The sequence below is a fragment of the Equus quagga genome, chromosome 20 (assembly GCF_021613505.1).
Source record: "Equus quagga isolate Etosha38 chromosome 20, UCLA_HA_Equagga_1.0, whole genome shotgun sequence".
Classification (NCBI taxonomy): Eukaryota; Metazoa; Chordata; class Mammalia; order Perissodactyla; family Equidae; genus Equus; species Equus quagga.
This window is the reverse complement of record NC_060286.1, coordinates 7,215,788-7,234,148: the sequence shown is the minus strand read 5'-3', so window position 1 is coordinate 7,234,148 and position 18,361 is coordinate 7,215,788. Positions and strand designations below refer to the sequence as shown.

The following is an 18,361-nucleotide window of genomic DNA, read 5'->3' as shown; positions in this document are numbered from 1 at the left end:
GTATTCCCGGTTGAAAGTTTTTGTCTTTCAGTATTTTGAATATATCATTCCATTCTCTCCTATCCTGTAAGGTTTCTGTTGAGAAATGTGCTGAAAGCCTGATAGGGGTTCCTTTGTAGGTTATTTTCCTCGGCCTTGCTGCCCTTAATATGTTTTCTCGTCACTTTTCTGGTTTTACTAATATATGCCTCAGAGAAGGTCTTTTTACATTAGATTAATTAGGAGTTCTATTAGCTTCATTTACAAGTAATTTCAGTTTCTTCTCCATGTTTGGGAAGTTCTCAGTTATTATTTCTTTGAACAAGCTCTCTGCTCCTTTTTCCCTCTGGAATACCTAGAATCCTTATGTTGCATTTGATAATTGAGTAAGATATTTCTCAGAGAATCTCTTCATTTCTTTTTAGTCTTAGTTCTCTCTCCTCCTCCAGCTGAAGCATTGCTATATTTCAGTCCCCTAAATTATTAATTCTGTCCTCCATAATATCAGCTCTGTTTTTTAAGGATTCCAGATTTTCAAAAAATTTCATTCAGTGTGTTCTTCATCTCTAACATTTCTGATTGGGTTTTTTAAATAGTTTCAATCTCTTTTGTGAAGAATTTCCTCTCCTCACTAATTTTATTCCTGAGTTCACTGTACTGTCTTTCTGAGTTTTCTTGTAAGTCATTGAGTTTCTTTTGTTTTTAAAGATTGGCACCTGAGCTTACAACTGATGCCAATCTTCTTTTTTTTTTTTCTTTTTCTCCCCAAATCCCCCCAGTACATAGTTGTATATTTTAGTTGTGGGTCCTTCTAGTTGTGGCATGTGGGATGCTACCTCAACATGGCCTGATGAGCGGTGCCATGTCCATGCCCAGATCCAAACTGGCGAAACCCTGGGCCACCGAAGCGGAGCGCGTGAACCTAACCACTCTGTCACGGGCAGGCCCCTCATTGAGTTTCTTTATGATAACTATTTTGAATACCCGGTCATTTAGATTGTAAACTTCTGTGACTTCAGGATTCATTCCTGGGTACTTGTCATTTTCCTTCTCGTCTGTAGTGTTAATATATTTCTTCATGCTATTTGATGGGGTGGACTTTTGCTGTCACATAGTGGCAGTATCTGGTCACAGATTCCACCTGCCACCACTGGGTGGGGCACAGTCTGTGTTTTCTGAGCCCATCATGACCTCTTGCAGTTGTTCCCGTCCGTTGGAAGCTGTGCCAAAAGGGCTCTCTGCATGTGGCCACTCCTGCTTTACACACATAGGCACAGGTGCTTTGGTGAGGATCCCCTGCCCTGGCTGATGGTAGAGATGATGCACCAGGTGGAATGAGGGGGAGGGGGCACATTCTTTCCTGCCCACATTCCTGCTCTGCACTACTGCTCCACACTCACTGGCTGCACACTTGGGTCTGCTCAACTTTTTGGGACACCCTCGCAGTTGCTTAGCTGCCTTGGAGTGGAGCATTCCCATGGACTGGGAGGCAACTCTGAGAGTGAAAGTGTTCCCACAGAAGGCTGTCTTTTCCTCTTTCTTCTCTCAGTCATGTGCCAGCCGCCACCCAAGGTCCCACGCCCTAGATTGCTGCCAATGGTGGAGGTAGAAGAGATCTACTTACCTCCTTCTATTGCCTCCCAGGGGGTCCAGCACTCCCACCTTCAGACATATGTCTGTGTGGATCTCTCAGACGTCTGTTGTGTTGTGTGGGTGGGTGTCCTCTGTTGCTTTATGGATGTCACTTTCGTTGTATATTAGGGCAGAGAGACTAAGGGAAGAGCTCACTCCACAACGATGCTGACATCACTCTCCTCTTTTTCTCTTCCTTTCAAACTTTTTTTTACCTTGAAAACCTGCAGTGCAGAGGCTGGGCACACCTCTGAAGCGACAGCAACTTCTTTTCCAAAGAGGAACTGGGACTAACTAGCTATCAGGATCCTTTCCAATTCACAGGCTCTTCACGCAGTAGGAAGGTTCCCTCATAGATCAGCTTCCCCAGAGGAGTGGAGCTTCAAGAACTCTGCTCTTAGCATCTCCTCCTCTCTACTTCCACCCACTTCTAGAACACATAGCCCCTTCTCAACAAGTTTTTAAAAAAATAAAGGCACAGAAGTTGAATACATCAGCACAAACTATAGAAATGCCATTTAAATATCATTATCCAGCATAATAAATAGGAAAGCTAAACCCTGAAAACTACTGATTTTTTAATCACAATTAGCATTAATACGTACCAGTTCATCTAAAAAAGCCTGCTTATTCTTCCTTTTTAGAATCTGCTGCAGTTGCTCTTCCTTTTGTATAAATAGTCTTCTTTGTTCATTTTCCTGTCGTTCTACCTCTAAAGCTTCTTCCAATTCCTCCTGTTCCCGAGTCTAAAACAGAAACATTTATATATAGCACAGTATAAATTCAATAACCAAAATCAACCCTCACTCTCTGATACTTTCTTTTTTGGAAGCATAAAACACACATCACTTATTGTTTAATAGTGCAGCAATTCCACTTTGAAGGAACCAGAATCCATTTTATACCATGTGGATATGTTACTATTGGAGAATCTCATCTAGGACTAAACACCTAAACAAAGAATGCTGAGCCCAGCTGCGGACCTATAGGAACTGTGCTCAGTAATGGGTTTATTTATTTATAATTATTACAGACAGTTTCAAGCCATTCATTTTAGGAGATTTAATAAGGAAAACAAAACAAAAAACCCAACAACAATAACAGACAATCTCCACACAGAACTATTGATTGAAATACTCCATTTAAAAGTCTGGCTTATTTAATAGAAAAAACTTCCAGAACATATAAGATAATGAAAATTTATCACAGTACTTAGCTTATTTTTCCCAAGCTAAAATAAATCTTCATGATGCTAGAGTTCCAAATAGCATTCACTCAGGGTAAATTTTGAAAAATTGAAGTTATTTTCTAACACAAGCATTTAAATTTCAAGAGTCCTCTTTGTGGACTGAAAAACTCAAAGTTCAAAGCTACACGCAGACGGAATGAACTAGAGATCTACTCATTCCCCTTTTATGAAGGTCCTCAGAAATATTAAATGCTTTCAGGCTTTGAAATTTATTCCAACTCTAATTCATACTTAAAAGCAATAGTCTGTGTTCTCTAAGTCTTATTAATGAGAAATACAGTAAAATCTGAATGGTTTTATTTTAAAATCTTGACTGTTGCTCTTGAAAACGTTGTAGTATTTTTTTTTTAATTCAACAGAACATTGAGAATTTATGGCACTTCAATGTGAATATAGAATGGGGAAGAGAGCATAATAGGTTTGAGGATCACTAGCATAACATATGAATTAACAGAGACCTGGGAGAAAAGTATATTTTTTATGTAAAATAATATTTTAAACCCTGTTTGATTTTTTCAACTCAGACCTTAGATAAACCCCTCAAAAAACAAGGTTCTCAGACAAAAATGTCTCACTTAGAATTCAAACTCAGTATATACAAAATTAAGCTTAGCATCTGTTCTTGTAAAGCTGATTATGCTTCTATATTCCTTATTTCTGCTAATCTATACTACGTCTCAGTCAACTTAAGCTGAAACCTCAAAGTTATCTTTGTTTACTCCCTCTTCCCTCCCCAAGCCCCTTAAACTAGTTGCTAAGTCCTATTAAAATCTCTATCTATTATTTTACAAATTTTTCCTCCTCTGTTACTTACTGAGGTTGCTACTCTGACTCAGGCCTCCAGTGGAGAAGCGAATTCAAACTTGATCCAAAATGATTAGTAAGAATAAATATAAAAACTGAGGGGCTGTGATATGAGGGTGGAAAAGTGAACTACTTGAAGGAGGCCCATAAGCAGAAAAGGATGAGCCTAAAACAGTGACATACAAGCAATATGTAAATCCTCCTGGCAATGATAAAGGACAGCCAGAGTCAGAAAAGACTTCATATAGAGTGTCATGGGGTTGAATGTGTACCCAAAAATATATGTTGAAATCTTAACCCCTGGTACCTGTAAATGTAACCTTATTTGGAAATTGGGTCTTTGCAGATGTACTCAAATTAAGATGATGTCATACTGGAAATTGAGATACAGACAGACATGGGAGAAGGCCATGTGAAGACAGAGGCAAAGATTGGAGTGGTGCCAAAGGTTGCTGGCAAACATCAGAAACCAGAAGCAGCAAGGAAAGATTCTTCCCTAGAGCTTTCAGAGAGAACATGGCCTTGATGACACCTTGACTTCAGATTTCAGACTTCTAGCCTCTAGAATTATGAGAGAATAAATTTCTGTTATTATAAGCCAGCCCTAGGAAACTAAAACATGGAGGTTGAGCTAAGATTTCAAACAGTAGGTATTTCTCCCCTTTGGAGAGTGTAACAGTCATTTAGGCAGACTAAACCGAGATACAAAGACATGAATCAAGCAGCAATGCTTGGTATGACCAAGTCATGAAGTATTGGGGTATGAAGTCATGAAGTACAGAAGAAGGCTCTAGAAAAAGCTGAACAGGCAAGCAAAGGGCAGATCATGAGGGTCTATCCTACCATACTAAGAGAATCTGTGCCACACTAAGGCAATCAGGAAGACATTTGAAGACATTCAGGAAATGCATTTAGAAAGATGACCAGAAGCAGTAAAGTATACAGATCAATGGGATTCAAGACTGAAGACAAGAAGACTAGTTAGAAGAATATTTCAACAATCCAGGTAAGAAGTGATGAGAGCTCTAAATAAGGCAAAAATAATAAAACTTAGAGGAGGAACCAGGTTTGAAAAATGATAAGGAAAGATTATCAACAGTATGTGAAGACTGTCCAGATAAGAGTTGAACATTTGGAGAAAGAACATATGAGAAAAAGGTGTGAGAGTGAAGATTAAAAAAGGTTCAGCTGTCAAATGCTGAATTACAAGTGCCTATAATACATCCAGAAAGAACATATTATAGATAATATGTATCTACCATATAGATATAGTGATATAGTATATAATGTAATTCTAGGAGCTCAGGAGAAACACAATGGGCTGCAGAAACATTTCAGAGCAATCAGCATAAAGGGGTAGCTCATAAAGAGAAGCACTGAGAGGAACCTGTGCTTACGAGACAGGAAAGAGGGGGCCAGCCCAGTGGCATAGTGGTTAAGTTCACACACCCTGCCTCGAAAGCCTGGAGGTCACAGGTTTTATTCCTGGGTGCAGACCTACACAGTGCTCATCAAGCCATGCTGTGGCAGCATCCCACATATAAAACAGAGCAAGACTGGCACAGATGTTAGCTCAGCAACAATCTTCCTTAAGCAAAAAGAGGAAGATTGGCAACACACGTTAGCTCAGGGCCAATCTTACTCACAAAAAAGAAAGAGAGAGAGAGACAGGAAAGAAAGATATGCCTCCTAAGAGGATGAAAGAGGAAGGAGAGAGCAGCAGCATGAGGAGGAGAATGGAGTAGCCCCACAAAAGTTAAGGAAGTTTCAACACCAAGAGAGAAGCCTGCACTAAGCACTGCCTACAGGCCAAATGAGATTCAGACTAATAAAGAGTTTATTGGCTTTGGCAATGAAGAACCAGGAGCCTCAATTTTCTCACTGAAATAGAACATATGAGTATTTTGTACAAAGCAGGCCTCAGTAAATATTGGTTTCCTAGTTATTTGACTGAATAAGTGGGAAAATAACCATCATTAAAAATCAAACATTGACGGAACAATGAAGTAGGTTTTGGACTGAGAGAAAGAAAGCTGGTTAAAAGATTAAACATCTCTGTGTTCTTCCTAACAGCACTGCCTTACCCAATCAACTCCCTTTGCCTTCAATTGCCACTTCTAATCCATCCCCAGGACTTGCTATTTTAAACTCAAAATATTTCCCTAATTCATCCATAGTGCTCCATTCCTTGTTTAAGGCACCTCTTAACTCACCTACATGACTGCAATAACCTCCCACTAGTCTCCTGAACTCCAAGCTTGATGCTCTCAAATTCAACCTCCATAAAACCACTAAATCTATTCTAATAAGGGCAATACCTTCTTATTTCCTTGCTTAAAACTCTTCAATGATAATCATCAACAGCAAGGTTTTTATAACATTACTCTAAGGAATCCTGAGAATTCCCTAATAAGATGCCTTAAGGTACACTGAGCAGATGAGAATCCAGCCCATCCTCCCATTATCACTTCAACCAAAGTATTCTGAGCAAGCTTTCATTTGAAGATAAGATTCACCTGCTAAAATATAAAAGTAACCGGTCTAAAATATCACATGATTTCACTCATATGTGGAAGATAAACAAACACATTCATATAGAGAATAGACTGGTAGTTACCAGAGGGGAAGGGAGGTGGGGGGAGGGTAAGAGGGATAAAAGGGCACATGTGGCTGGTGATGGATGGCAACTAGACTGTTGGAGGTGAACACAATGTAGTCTACACGGAAGTCAAAATATAATGATGCACACCTGAAATTTATATAATCTTTTAAACCAATATTACCTCAATTAAAAAAAAGAAAAAAACTGTTCTACAGAAGTCCAAAATACTTTTTACAATACATAAGGTCACCCTGGGCCTTTTCTACGTCTCCAACTTCAACTCTCTCTATTGAACTTTGGCAATATAGAATTACTTACAATTCTCACAACTCTACATGAGTATCCATGCCTTCTTGCCTTTGCTCATGATTTTTTTCTGCTTGGAATGTTCTTTTGCAGCCCTCCAACCCCCACCTATGCCCAATCTTCTTCACCTTGGTAACTTCTACTTGTCCTTCAAGGCTCACCTGGAATGCCTTTCCCAACCTTCCCAGGATGGATTAGCTATCCCTCCTCTGTACCCCCATAATAATAAGCACATAGCACTTTCCATGTGCTTATGACTCTGTATTGAAATTACCTGGTCCTAGAAACCAGGGTTCTTATTCATCTTTCTATACTATATGCTTATTTAGCAGATGTTCAACAAATGTTTACTGAACTGAATTATTTTTTTCTAAATTAATAGACATTCTACACAGCAATCTGCTGCTCATGAGAATCCAGAAAAATAAAAATAAAAATTAAGCTATTCTTCACTGAGACTCTATTTCAAGATTAGATCACCTTTATTCGGTTTCCCCATGACACACTGATAGATGTTAGGTGCTAGCTCCATGAAATAAATAAGATCTCCTTAGCAAACACCTTAGTAATAGTTTCTCTATGTCAGAAATGGGTCATGTGACATGCGATAATCATCCAACAGACTGCTTTTTCCTCTTTTTCTTCCATACAACTCTGATTTTTTTGGAACAATACGACTTCAACATTCACAGAGACATTAAAGGCAAGTTGCTACCTCAGGTTAGTAAAAAGACATCAGTCATGTAAGCTAGTCCATGCTCCACGGACCACTTGAGGGTTGTACCCAATACCTCATACTGATATATGTTAACTAGCACTATCTTAAAAATGTGTCCTATGTCTGTATGCTTATGTCAATACCGAATACCCAGGTAAAAATCACTAATAGGTATAATGCTCTGCACAAAATGGTCAATTAATAAATGATAATGAATTATTGACCAAAATACTTAGCTATAACATATACAGGTGCTGAACATTAATCTGAAGAATAAAAGCAGTCCAAATAATCTCACTGTAACATGAATGAAATAAAGTATTTGTTTTATTCAGTAACCTATCATTATAAAGTTTTCAGATAATTAGAAATTCCTACTTTAAAATAATATAACCAGCCTAAAATTACATTATTCTTTCACTGCAACTCTATTTACTTCCTAGCTTAAAACTATGAATGAAAAACACACTCATTTGAAAGGAACAACCTTCCATTATTAAGTTAAATAGGGCTAATGCAACAAGTTACCTAGGCATACCTATTTCGCACGTATTTTCTGATGTACCCAAGGAAGGCTACTGGGCAAAGAGAGTAATTTATGGCACAACAACGCTCTCAGAAATGAGACAGCTTTCCAAGGAGGCCAGTTTGAGTATGAATGGAATAAGAATGTAGTGTCAATTCCTTGAGAGCTTTATGGCAGGAAAGAGGTGCCTAAATGAAACACTCTAAGACCATAAGGAGGAAGTCCTTCTAAACACAAGATGAAAATACAAGCTATGTAATCCAAATATACTTGTATCATTTTTACCAACAATTACAAATTCCTGGTAAAATACCTCAAAAATAATTATCTCTGCTTTCCCCCAAAACTAGAAAGCCACGTTGTACTAAAGAAACAACAGCTAAATTAAGTTAGACAATTAAATCTCTGCATGTATACAATTTTTTTTCTTCTATAGAACACATTTTAATAATGTTGTCAAAGTTGATTTTGCTACAGTAATGTGTGCCTCCTACCTACATGCCTACATACATCTATTAGCACTTCTGGCCTAAATTTCAATTAAATTCTTTGCACTAGTTTTAGAAGAAGATAGCTTTTTAAAGGATCGTGTGGAAGCAGTCGTTTCTAATACAAAAGAAGAAGAAGACAATACTTAGCAACCAACCAGCTTCAACTTATTTTTCTGAATAACATCTTTGTTTTCCTTTTGGTATATCTCCATTTTCTTTTTGGTGTTATCCAAATCCACATTGTTGGTCAAGTTGAAAACTGTGTTAGAAAGGAAACAATGACATGAAATAGTTTTAACATAAACCTTACATAAATAATAAAAACAAAATATTCATCACAGTGACTTCTTAATTCATCAGGTTGTCATTCCTTACAGCTCTATGTGTGTCCTTTAACCTACCACTATTTTAGAGACTAGGTCTAGTTCAGCAACTATGTTTTCTGAGACAAATATAAGGAAAGACTCTCAGACTATCACACAGAATATCTAAATATCTCAATCACCCCAGAAAACCTAGGAAATGTGCTTGCTATAATCACATTAGATTTTATTTTTATAGTCCTCACTCTAACTTTAAAAGCATATAAAATATTGCTTAAATTTTTTAAAGAAAAAGAGTCAGTCTGGGATCTACTACACTGGTCAGAATCAATACTGAAAAGAATCTGTGCTCCAGAAACATTAGAACTATCCAAAACGAAAAATATCATATACTTGTATAAATTTATATCAAACAAAAACAGGTTTTATTCACATTCCAATGGTCTCCAACATGGCTAGATATAAGCTTGAATTATTTCCCACACAGTCTAGATATGGAAAAGGATGAAAGAGATAAGAGTCGAAACTCAAGAGAGAAAATAAAGGATAAAACGGCACCTAAACTTAAAACTGAGATAATTTCACAAGAGAAGCCACAGAGACGTGTTCAGATAGGTGACAAATTTTCAGTGAGTTACAGCTGCACAACAGAACAAAATCATTCCATTTGCAATAACATGGATGGACCTTGAGAGAATTATGTTAAGTGAAATAAGCCAGTGAGAGAAGGATAATCTGTGTATGACTCCACTCATATGAGGAATTTAAAATTATGGACTAAGAACAGTTTAGTGGATACCAGGGGAAAGGTGGGGTGGGGGGTGGACACAAAGGGTGAAGTGGTGCACCTACAACATGACTGACAAACATTAATGTACAACTGAAATTTCACAAGATTGTAACCTATCAATAACTCAATAAAAAATAAATAAACAAATTTTCAGTGAGTTAGAACTGTGTTTTTATTATTCCAACTCAAAATAATTTTAATTATAGCTGCCATACTCCCTTCTAAGTTTACATTTACAAATCGAAAAGTTGCTATAACACTCTGGGGGAAAAACCAACACTTTGGGTATATGTAAGTTCTTATTATCAAGTACCACCCCACTACCCCACCCCTTACAGTGTTTGCATCAACCTTCTAAAGAAGGATCCGTATCATTAAGACTCTCCCGTTACATAATTCGATTCAGACCCCCCTTGGCTTCCCATGTAATCTTTCTCCATCCATCATTAGCCCTTCTACCCCTTCTCCAATTACTTACCACTGCTTCCTGCTGCTTGTCCTGTAAACAAGTTTGATCTACCCTAAATAACTCTGCTCTACTCCGTGTTTTGACAGATTCCTTCTCCATTTCACTCCTTCCTTTAACTAACAACCATCACAAATAGTTCCTGGACTTCTAGATTATGGAGGCCCATAACAGTTGAAAAGTAATACTGGAGGCCCAACACAGGCTTACCTGTTTTGTTGGCTAAGGCCATCAAACATACTCAAAAGACTAATCTGATTCATAATTTCATTTTTATCTCCTCAAAAGGCTAACTTATTTCAGAACATCAACTTACCATAATCATTACTGAAAATCCAGACTCATTAAGGTACTCAGAAAAAATGGAAGTAATCCTCAATTCCATTACATGCAATTTTAAAACTCTGGGAGAAATGAGAAAGAATGAGAAACAAACACCCTCTAGCTATTTCTCCAGATTTTTTACCACAAAGTAGAAAAGAAAACAGTTGTGCTCAAAAATCAGGGAATCTGGCTAGGATGCAATGTAGGGCATTCTCCATAAGTCACACTATGGCCCAGACACAAAACAGTCAGAGAAGGAGGCTCCAAACTAGCAATGGCCCACAGAAAAGCAACTGTGATCCATTAGTTAATATGGTCTGATTCCACTATTTTTGCCAACCACTCACAGCCCAGTCCTTGTACTTAACAGGCCGTTGGCTGAGCCACCAAATCCAATAATCTTTCACAACCTCCACCATCCTCAACATCTATGCCCACTTAACAATGTAGGTCACTTTTTTTCCTCAGGCAGTTCCTTCTCTTGACTAATTTGTTAATATATTCTCCTACTACTCCAACAATTCATTCTTGTTTCCATCTCTGACTGTTCTTGGTCTCTAAGTAATCTGTATGATTCTGTCTTTGCCCTCTTTCCTCCCTCTATGTTCCTTGATCAATCTCATCAGTTCCCATACTTTCAACCAAACAAATGCCAGGAAAAGCTGAAGCTATCTCATATGCATTTTAGAAACCATCTCCGTATTTGGCACATATGAATATGTACCACATAATCATACAACTATCATGCTAAGACATCAAGATTTAACACCTCATTTCATCTGACCCACTCTCCTTTGCATTCCATAAGCACTAGCTGCCAAATCCTACAGATCCTAGCACCAAAACCGCCTTAAAAACTGCCCTTATTTTATACCACGAAAAAAGAGAACTACAGGCCAATATCACTGATGAACATTGATGCAAAAATTCTAATCAAAATTCTGGCCACCAGAATTCAGCAATTCATCAAAAGGATCATACATCATAATCAAGTGGGAATCATACCAGGGACACAGGGATGGTTCAACATCTGCAAATCAATCAACGTGATACACCACATCAACAAACTGAGGAATAAAAACCACATGATCATCTCAACAGATGCAGAGAAAGCATTTGACAAGATCCAACAGTCACTTATGATAAAAACTCTGAACAAATTGGGCATAGAAGGAAAGTACCTCAACATAATAAAGGCCATATATGACAAACCCACAGCCAACATCATACTCAATGGGCAAAAACTGAGCGCCATCCCCCTGAAAACAGGAACGAGACAAGGATGCCCTCTATCACCACTCTTATTTAACATAGTACTGGAGGTCCTGGCCAGAGCAATCAGACAAGAAAAAGGAATAAGAGGAATCCAAATAGGGAGGGAAGAAGTGAAACTCTTGCTGTTTGCAGACAACATGATCTTATATATAGAAAACCCCAAAGAATCCATTGGAAAACTCTTAGAAGTAATCAATAACTACAGCAACGTTGCAGGGTATAAGATTAATTTACATAAATCAGTAGCACTTCTATACTCTAATAACGAACTAACAGAAAAAGAACTCAAGAGCACAATACCTTTCACAATCGCTACAAAAAGAATAAAATACCTTGGGGTGAATTTAAGGAAGTGAAAGACCTATACAACGAAAATTACAAGGCCTTTCTGAGAGAATTGGATGATGACATAAGGAGATGGAAAAAGATTCCATGTACATGGATTGGAAGAATAAACATAGTTAAAATGTCCGTTCTACGTAAAGCAATTTACAGATTCAGTGCTATCCCAATCAGAATCCCAATGACATTCTTTACAGAATTAGAACAAAGAATCCTAAAATTCATATGGGGCAACAAAAGACTCCGAATTGCTAAAGCAATCCTGAGAAAAAAGAACAAAACGGGAGGCATCACAATTCCTGACTTCAAAACATACTACAAAGCTACAGTAATCAAAACAGCATGGTACTGGTACAAAAACAGGTCCACAGATCAATGGAACAGAACTGAAAGCCCAGAAATAAAACCACACATCTATGGACAGCTTATCTTCGACAAAGGAGCTGAGGGCATACGATGGAGAAAAGAAAGTCTTTTCAACAAATGGTGCTGGGAAAACTGGAAAGCCATATGTAAAACAATGAAAATTAACCATTCTTTCTCACCATTCACCAAAAGAAACTCAAAATGGATCAAAGACCTAAAGGTGAGACCTGAAACCATAAGGCTTCAAGAAGAAAACGTAGGCAGTACACTCTTTGACATCAGTATTACAAGGATCTTTTCGGACACCATGTCTTCTCAGAGAAGGGAAACAACAGAAAGAATAAACAAATGGGACTGACAAACAATAATGTACTACTGAAATTTCACAAGATTGTAACCTATCATTAAGTCAATAAAAAAAAAACTGCCCTTATTTTCAACGTACCCTGCCAACACACCAAGTCGAGATTTTATTTCTCTCTGGATAATTTATAATAATCTCTGACTAAACTTTCTATCTCCAGCATTTTTGCATCGTATCCTACACACTAACCCTATCCATAATATACAGTGCTGCCAGACTAATATTTCTGAAGCATACCTCAAATCACCTTCCATCTCCACCATCCTATAGTTCTGTTTCACCCCCTCTGCCTTCCTCCCTTCTAATACAGAAAAATCAAACACTTTTAGAATTCAGAACCCTTCGTAATCTGGCTATAACTACTTTTATGTCCCCTTAATAAAGACCTCTCTTGAAACTAGACAGCTCTGCATTTTCCAAATGTCCCCCACACTTCCTGCTCCAGTTCCTTTGATCATACCATTCTGCCTAGAATGCCTGATCCCCCTTTCTTACTATTGAAAATATACCCAATCTTTGTCTAGTACAATACTACCTTTTCCATGAAGTTCTCTGTGATTCCCCTAATTAGAAATAACCTCCTTCTCTTACAAATGTTGAAAAGACTATTTACAGTTCATATAAAAATCCCTTTCTAGAGGCCGGCCCCATGGTCAAGTTGTTCAGTGGCCCAGGGTTTCGCCGGTTCGGATCCTGGGTGCAAATATTGTACCACTCATCAGGCCATGCTAAGGTGGCATCCCACACAGCACAACCAAAGGCACTCACAACTAGAATATACAATTGTGTACTTGGTAGGCAGGAAAAAGAAGGGAAAAAAAGAAAAAGAAAAAAGAAGATTGGCAACAGATGTTAGCTCAGATGCCAATCTTTAAAAAATCACTTTCTACTTTACATGATATGTATGCACATACACAGCATACTTTACTTTGCACTCCATTTTGCACTCAAAGATCATATTTTATATGATCTCTATATCATTCAGACATAAGGGAAAGACAAAAGAAAAGGAGAAAGGAATTTAATGGCTATCCATCAGGTTCCCAACACTATGGTGTTGTGGTCATACAAAAGAACTTCCTGTTTCCAAAGACTAACACTTTCATTAGGGAGATCATCCTTACACACATACAATTGAAGTAATAAGACAAGAAACTATATGCTAAGTGACAACAGGGAAAAACTAAAAGTATCCTTGCTTCATTAAATATTATTTACCACTGTACTAGTTGTTGAATAAACGTTTACTAAAGGAATAAACTATCCTTCCTTGTAATGGAATCGGCTACCAACTGATCCTTCTAAAACAAAAAAGTTCTGATTATGTCATTCAGTCATGAGTCACTCAGTTCACTCTCTGCTTTTGTATCCATAATGCCTTGAAAGAAATCCAACCTTATCTCTCTTACATTACTTTTCCCTCTCTGCTTTGAGTTCTAGAGATTCCTCAAAGCCTTTCAAGAAGCAAAAGAAAGATTGAGCAATTCCAACCAGAGTGGCTTTCCCTCATTTGTTTCCTTGAAGTGATCTTCTCAAAGTTTTGACTGAAGAATACACTCCAGAGAGAGAGAGAGAGTGTGTGTGTGTCTGTGTACGTATGTAATATACATATACCTCAATCAATCATCTATGAAATACAAATGACAGGCACTATGTCCAGCATTTGACCTAATTACATCACTTAATCCTCCTAATAACCTAATGAGATGGGTACTACTATTATTCACACTTTACAGATAAGGTTAAAGATATTACATAACTATGTCCAAGATATACAGCTGGTAAATGTTAGAACCAGGATTTTAACCTAAGCTATTTGATTCCAAAGCCTGAACTTTTATCTCCACCGCTAGTTGTACTGCTTCTCTCAACGCCTAAAAATCACTGCTAGCCCAGTCTGGCTATTTCTCTGCATCTGTACAGGCCCCACACTTTCCTATCTCCATACGTGTGATCAAACTGCTCCCAGAGGGCCTATGTTAGTACCAACTTCAACCTAGAACATTGTGAATATCCATATCTGGCCCACCCTTCTATATCCAGCTTAATTACCAGCTCTTCCTTATAACTCACTTTGCAGGTACAATCTCTTCATCCCTGAATAGCCACGATACGTTACCTAATATCATTCTGGTGTCACTTATCTACTTTCTACCCTGTACAATTATTTTCAATGTTCAAATCTATTTCATCTAATAAAGTGTTCCCTGAGGGCAGATTCTAGGTGTGATTTATCTTTATCACACCTAGCACTTAAATAAAAAACTTCTGTTACACATCCATTAGAATGGCCAAAATCCAACACAGTGACAACACCAAATGCTGACAAGGATGTGGAACAACAGGAATTCTCACTCAGTTTGACAGTTCCTTACAAAACTAAATTTACCATACAATCTAGCAATTGCACTCCTTGGCATTTCTCCAAAAGAGTAGAAAACTATGTCCACACAAAAACCTGCCTACAGATGTTCATAGCAACTTTATTTATAATTGCCAAAACACAGAAGCAACCAAGATGTCCTTCGGCAGGTGAGTGGATAAACTGTGGTACACCGAGACAACAGAATATTATTCAGCACTAAAAAGAAATGAGCTAACAAATCACAAAAAGACATTGAGGAACCTTAAATGCATATTACTAAGTGAAAGAAGCCCATTTGAGAAGGCTACATACTATATGATTCTAACTATATGACACTCTGGAAAAGGCAAAACTATGGAGACAGTAAAAAGATCAGTGGTTGCCAGGGGTTAGGAGAAAAGGAGGGACAAACAGGGAGAACACAAAAGATTTTTACAGAAGTGAAACTATTCTGTATGATACTATAATGGTAGTTACATGCCATCATACATTTGCCCAAACCCACAGAACGTACAACGCCAAGAGTAAACCCTAATGTAAGCTAAGAATTTTGGGCAATAATGTCAACGTAGGTTCACCAATTATAACAAATTTACCACTTTGATGGGGGATGCTGACAGTGGGGGAGTCTGTGCATGTGTGGTATAAGGGGTATATGGAAACTCTCTGTACTTACCACTTACTTTGCTGTGAATCTAAAATTGCCCTAAAAAGTAAAGTCTATTTAAAAAAAAAAAAGGAATTTCTCATCTGGTAAGAGCTCAAAAACTACCTGTTGAATTATCCAGAAGGAAAATAAATAAATAAACCAACGCTAACATCTATAATTATTTCTTTTTTGTTTTGTTTTGTTTTATTTTGCTGAGGAAGATTTTGCCCTGCGCTAACATCTCTTGCCAATCTTCCTCTATTTTTTATATGCGGGCTGCCACCACAGCATGGCTGACCAAGTGGTCTAGGTCCACACCCAGGATCCGAACCTGCGAACGTGGACCACTGAAGCAGAGTGCACCAAACGACCTTTATGGTTACAGAACTGAATTATACGGAATGGCAACATAAGCAGATGCAAAACTACAGGAACAAATAATCTTTGTTTATTATGGTACAAATCTACTGAGAAGTAAAGGTAATCAAACTGCTATCCTATGTTGAACTCTACTACAACATTTAGAGCAATATAAGAAAAAAAATCACAGTTTATCAGCAAGCTAGACAGTGGACTACTGATTTAAACTTTCCATTAAACAGAACCCAGAAATAAAGTTAAATTCTAAGTAAAATGTATCTGTTTATATACAATTACTTTCTTTATGCTTATTAAAAACTTTATGATAAATTCTAACGAAACTAAAATAATCAACTTGCTTATTTCATTTTTTAATTTAGAAAATAAAGGTAATAGCAATATAATAGATACAAATCATAATCACAATACAAATCTCTTCCTTTAAAAAGAAGCAAAAAATCATAAAATTGTATTACTATTTTAAAACTTTTCAGATGAAACAAGTCTCATTCATGCCACAATGAATCAAGTTGGTATAATAGCCTTGAAGAAAAAGGAATAGAAGATAATTTTCTATAACAATCATTTGGCCCTTTATCTAGTTACTGGTTTGGCTCTGATGTTGGCTGCCTTTAGTCAAGTATTAAAAGCCAACAAAAAACCTATTGTATCTTCTGAAAGATTTAATGTTATTTAATGTACAATTTTGAAGTCTTTCAGACATCCAAAATTTATAATTAAAGCCCTTAGGACTTTCTCACCCTTTTAAAATAAGCATACCCTGAACCAAAAGAATAATCTGTTTATTATGAAACTAAGAACAAACCTTTGAGATAACCCCTAGGGCCAAAAAGAACAAGAATTTTTATGTTTAGATTGTCATAACCACAGAAAAGAGCCCATTGTTAATGCTATAAGAAAGTTCATCTTCATGTGTGTCCCTTCTATTGTAATTTTTTATGCCCATTATTCAAAATTCTAATATTTTTAAATTTTTATATTTGTGACATTCAAAGAATTCATAAAGAAATTTATGTAACAAAATGACCAATTCCCAATTTAGAAATCCTCAAACACTGACTCTTCAGCACCCTACCAACTCTATTCCTCTCAATCTAGGCCTAGGAATCTCCAAATTCTTTAAGAGTCTTCAAAATATGGCCCCAACTTATTTTTTTCCTCTCATCTCCCAGGGTTTCTGCAATCAGCACCACATGTTCTAGACTGGACTGCTGAACTACCCTTTGAGACTACCAAGCACTTTCATGGGCTCTGAAAGTCAGAAAAAAACTTAGGTTCAAAATTTGGCTCCATTATTATTTACTAGCAAAGTGATCTTGGGCACAATACTTAAGACCTTTGTGCCTCTTCTCCATAAGGAAAGTAAGGATAAAAATGCCGCTCTCTAAGAGACTTGACAAAAGTATATGAGATGTAAGTATAGCTAAGTCAGGCATTAACATGTTACACTTCTGATTAACACAGAGATAGCCAATACAGATATCACAAATATCTAACTAATCATCTTTAAAAACATAAATAAAATACAAGGTAAATAGCTATTGAAACAAGATTTTAAAAAGAAGTTTTATTTATACCATACCAATAAGAACAATGGCACAACTAAGTAGAGAAGCCATACCCTAACAAAAACTTAAAAGGGCTCAAACGAGTCTTGCCCTCATTTTTACACTCTCCACCCAAAAAAACAAAACAATAAAAAATACTGCCTGCTCTCCAGCTTTTATTTTCTTGATTAACACCATACAACTGCTCAAGGTGAGAATATTTTAATTCATCCCTGCCTGCTCTATCTCACTTCCTACATCAAATTACTCACTTGACTATTCTCTCTCTAAAATATCCCCTTTATCTGTTCCCCCCCCACACTCTTCCCCCTCACCTCCCCCACCCCCAACTATCTACTCCATACTCCAAGCCCTTGTTATTTCTCATCCAAATTGCTGTAACAGTCCCTTAAAATGGTTTCCCAGCATCTCTGTCAATATTCAACGTCACTACCACACTATCCCGCTGGCTCATTATTGGCCATAGAATAAAATCCTACCCTGACAGCCTAGCTTACAAAGCCCTCAATAACCTAAGTCCAGTTTGTTTTTCAAGGCTCATTTCTAGTCATTCTCCATACCTACAGATAGATAGTCATTCTATCTACCTATAACAGATTACTCACTCATTCTCCAACATGCTCAACACCCTTGTATCTCCGTGACTTTGTCTTTTGCTACAAATGTCCTTTCATTCTCTTTCTACCTGGTAAACTCTTATTCATCTTTTAAAACCAAAATGACCTCTTGTCTGAACTTCACCAAACTATACCTCTATTTCCTAATACTGAAATAATTGTTTTATTATCTGTATTCCTATATTCCCATATAGGAATTCCCATAAATTCTCATTTACAAAAAA

General features: G+C 37.2%; 1 protein-coding gene across 1 annotated transcript in view; it reads right to left on the bottom strand.

Moving 5' to 3' along the window:
• The window catches only part of MNAT1 (MNAT1 component of CDK activating kinase), a 195,460-nt gene that overhangs the window by 126,050 nt on the left and 51,049 nt on the right, over positions 1–18,361 (bottom strand). Inside the window, exons 4-5 of the mRNA XM_046647685.1 lie at positions 8,463–8,566; positions 2,217–2,357 (exon numbers count right to left, since the gene is read on the bottom strand). Coding sequence (XP_046503641.1) covers positions 2,217–2,357; positions 8,463–8,566 — 245 coding nt within the window. The remainder of the gene's footprint in view (positions 1–2,216; positions 2,358–8,462; positions 8,567–18,361) is intronic.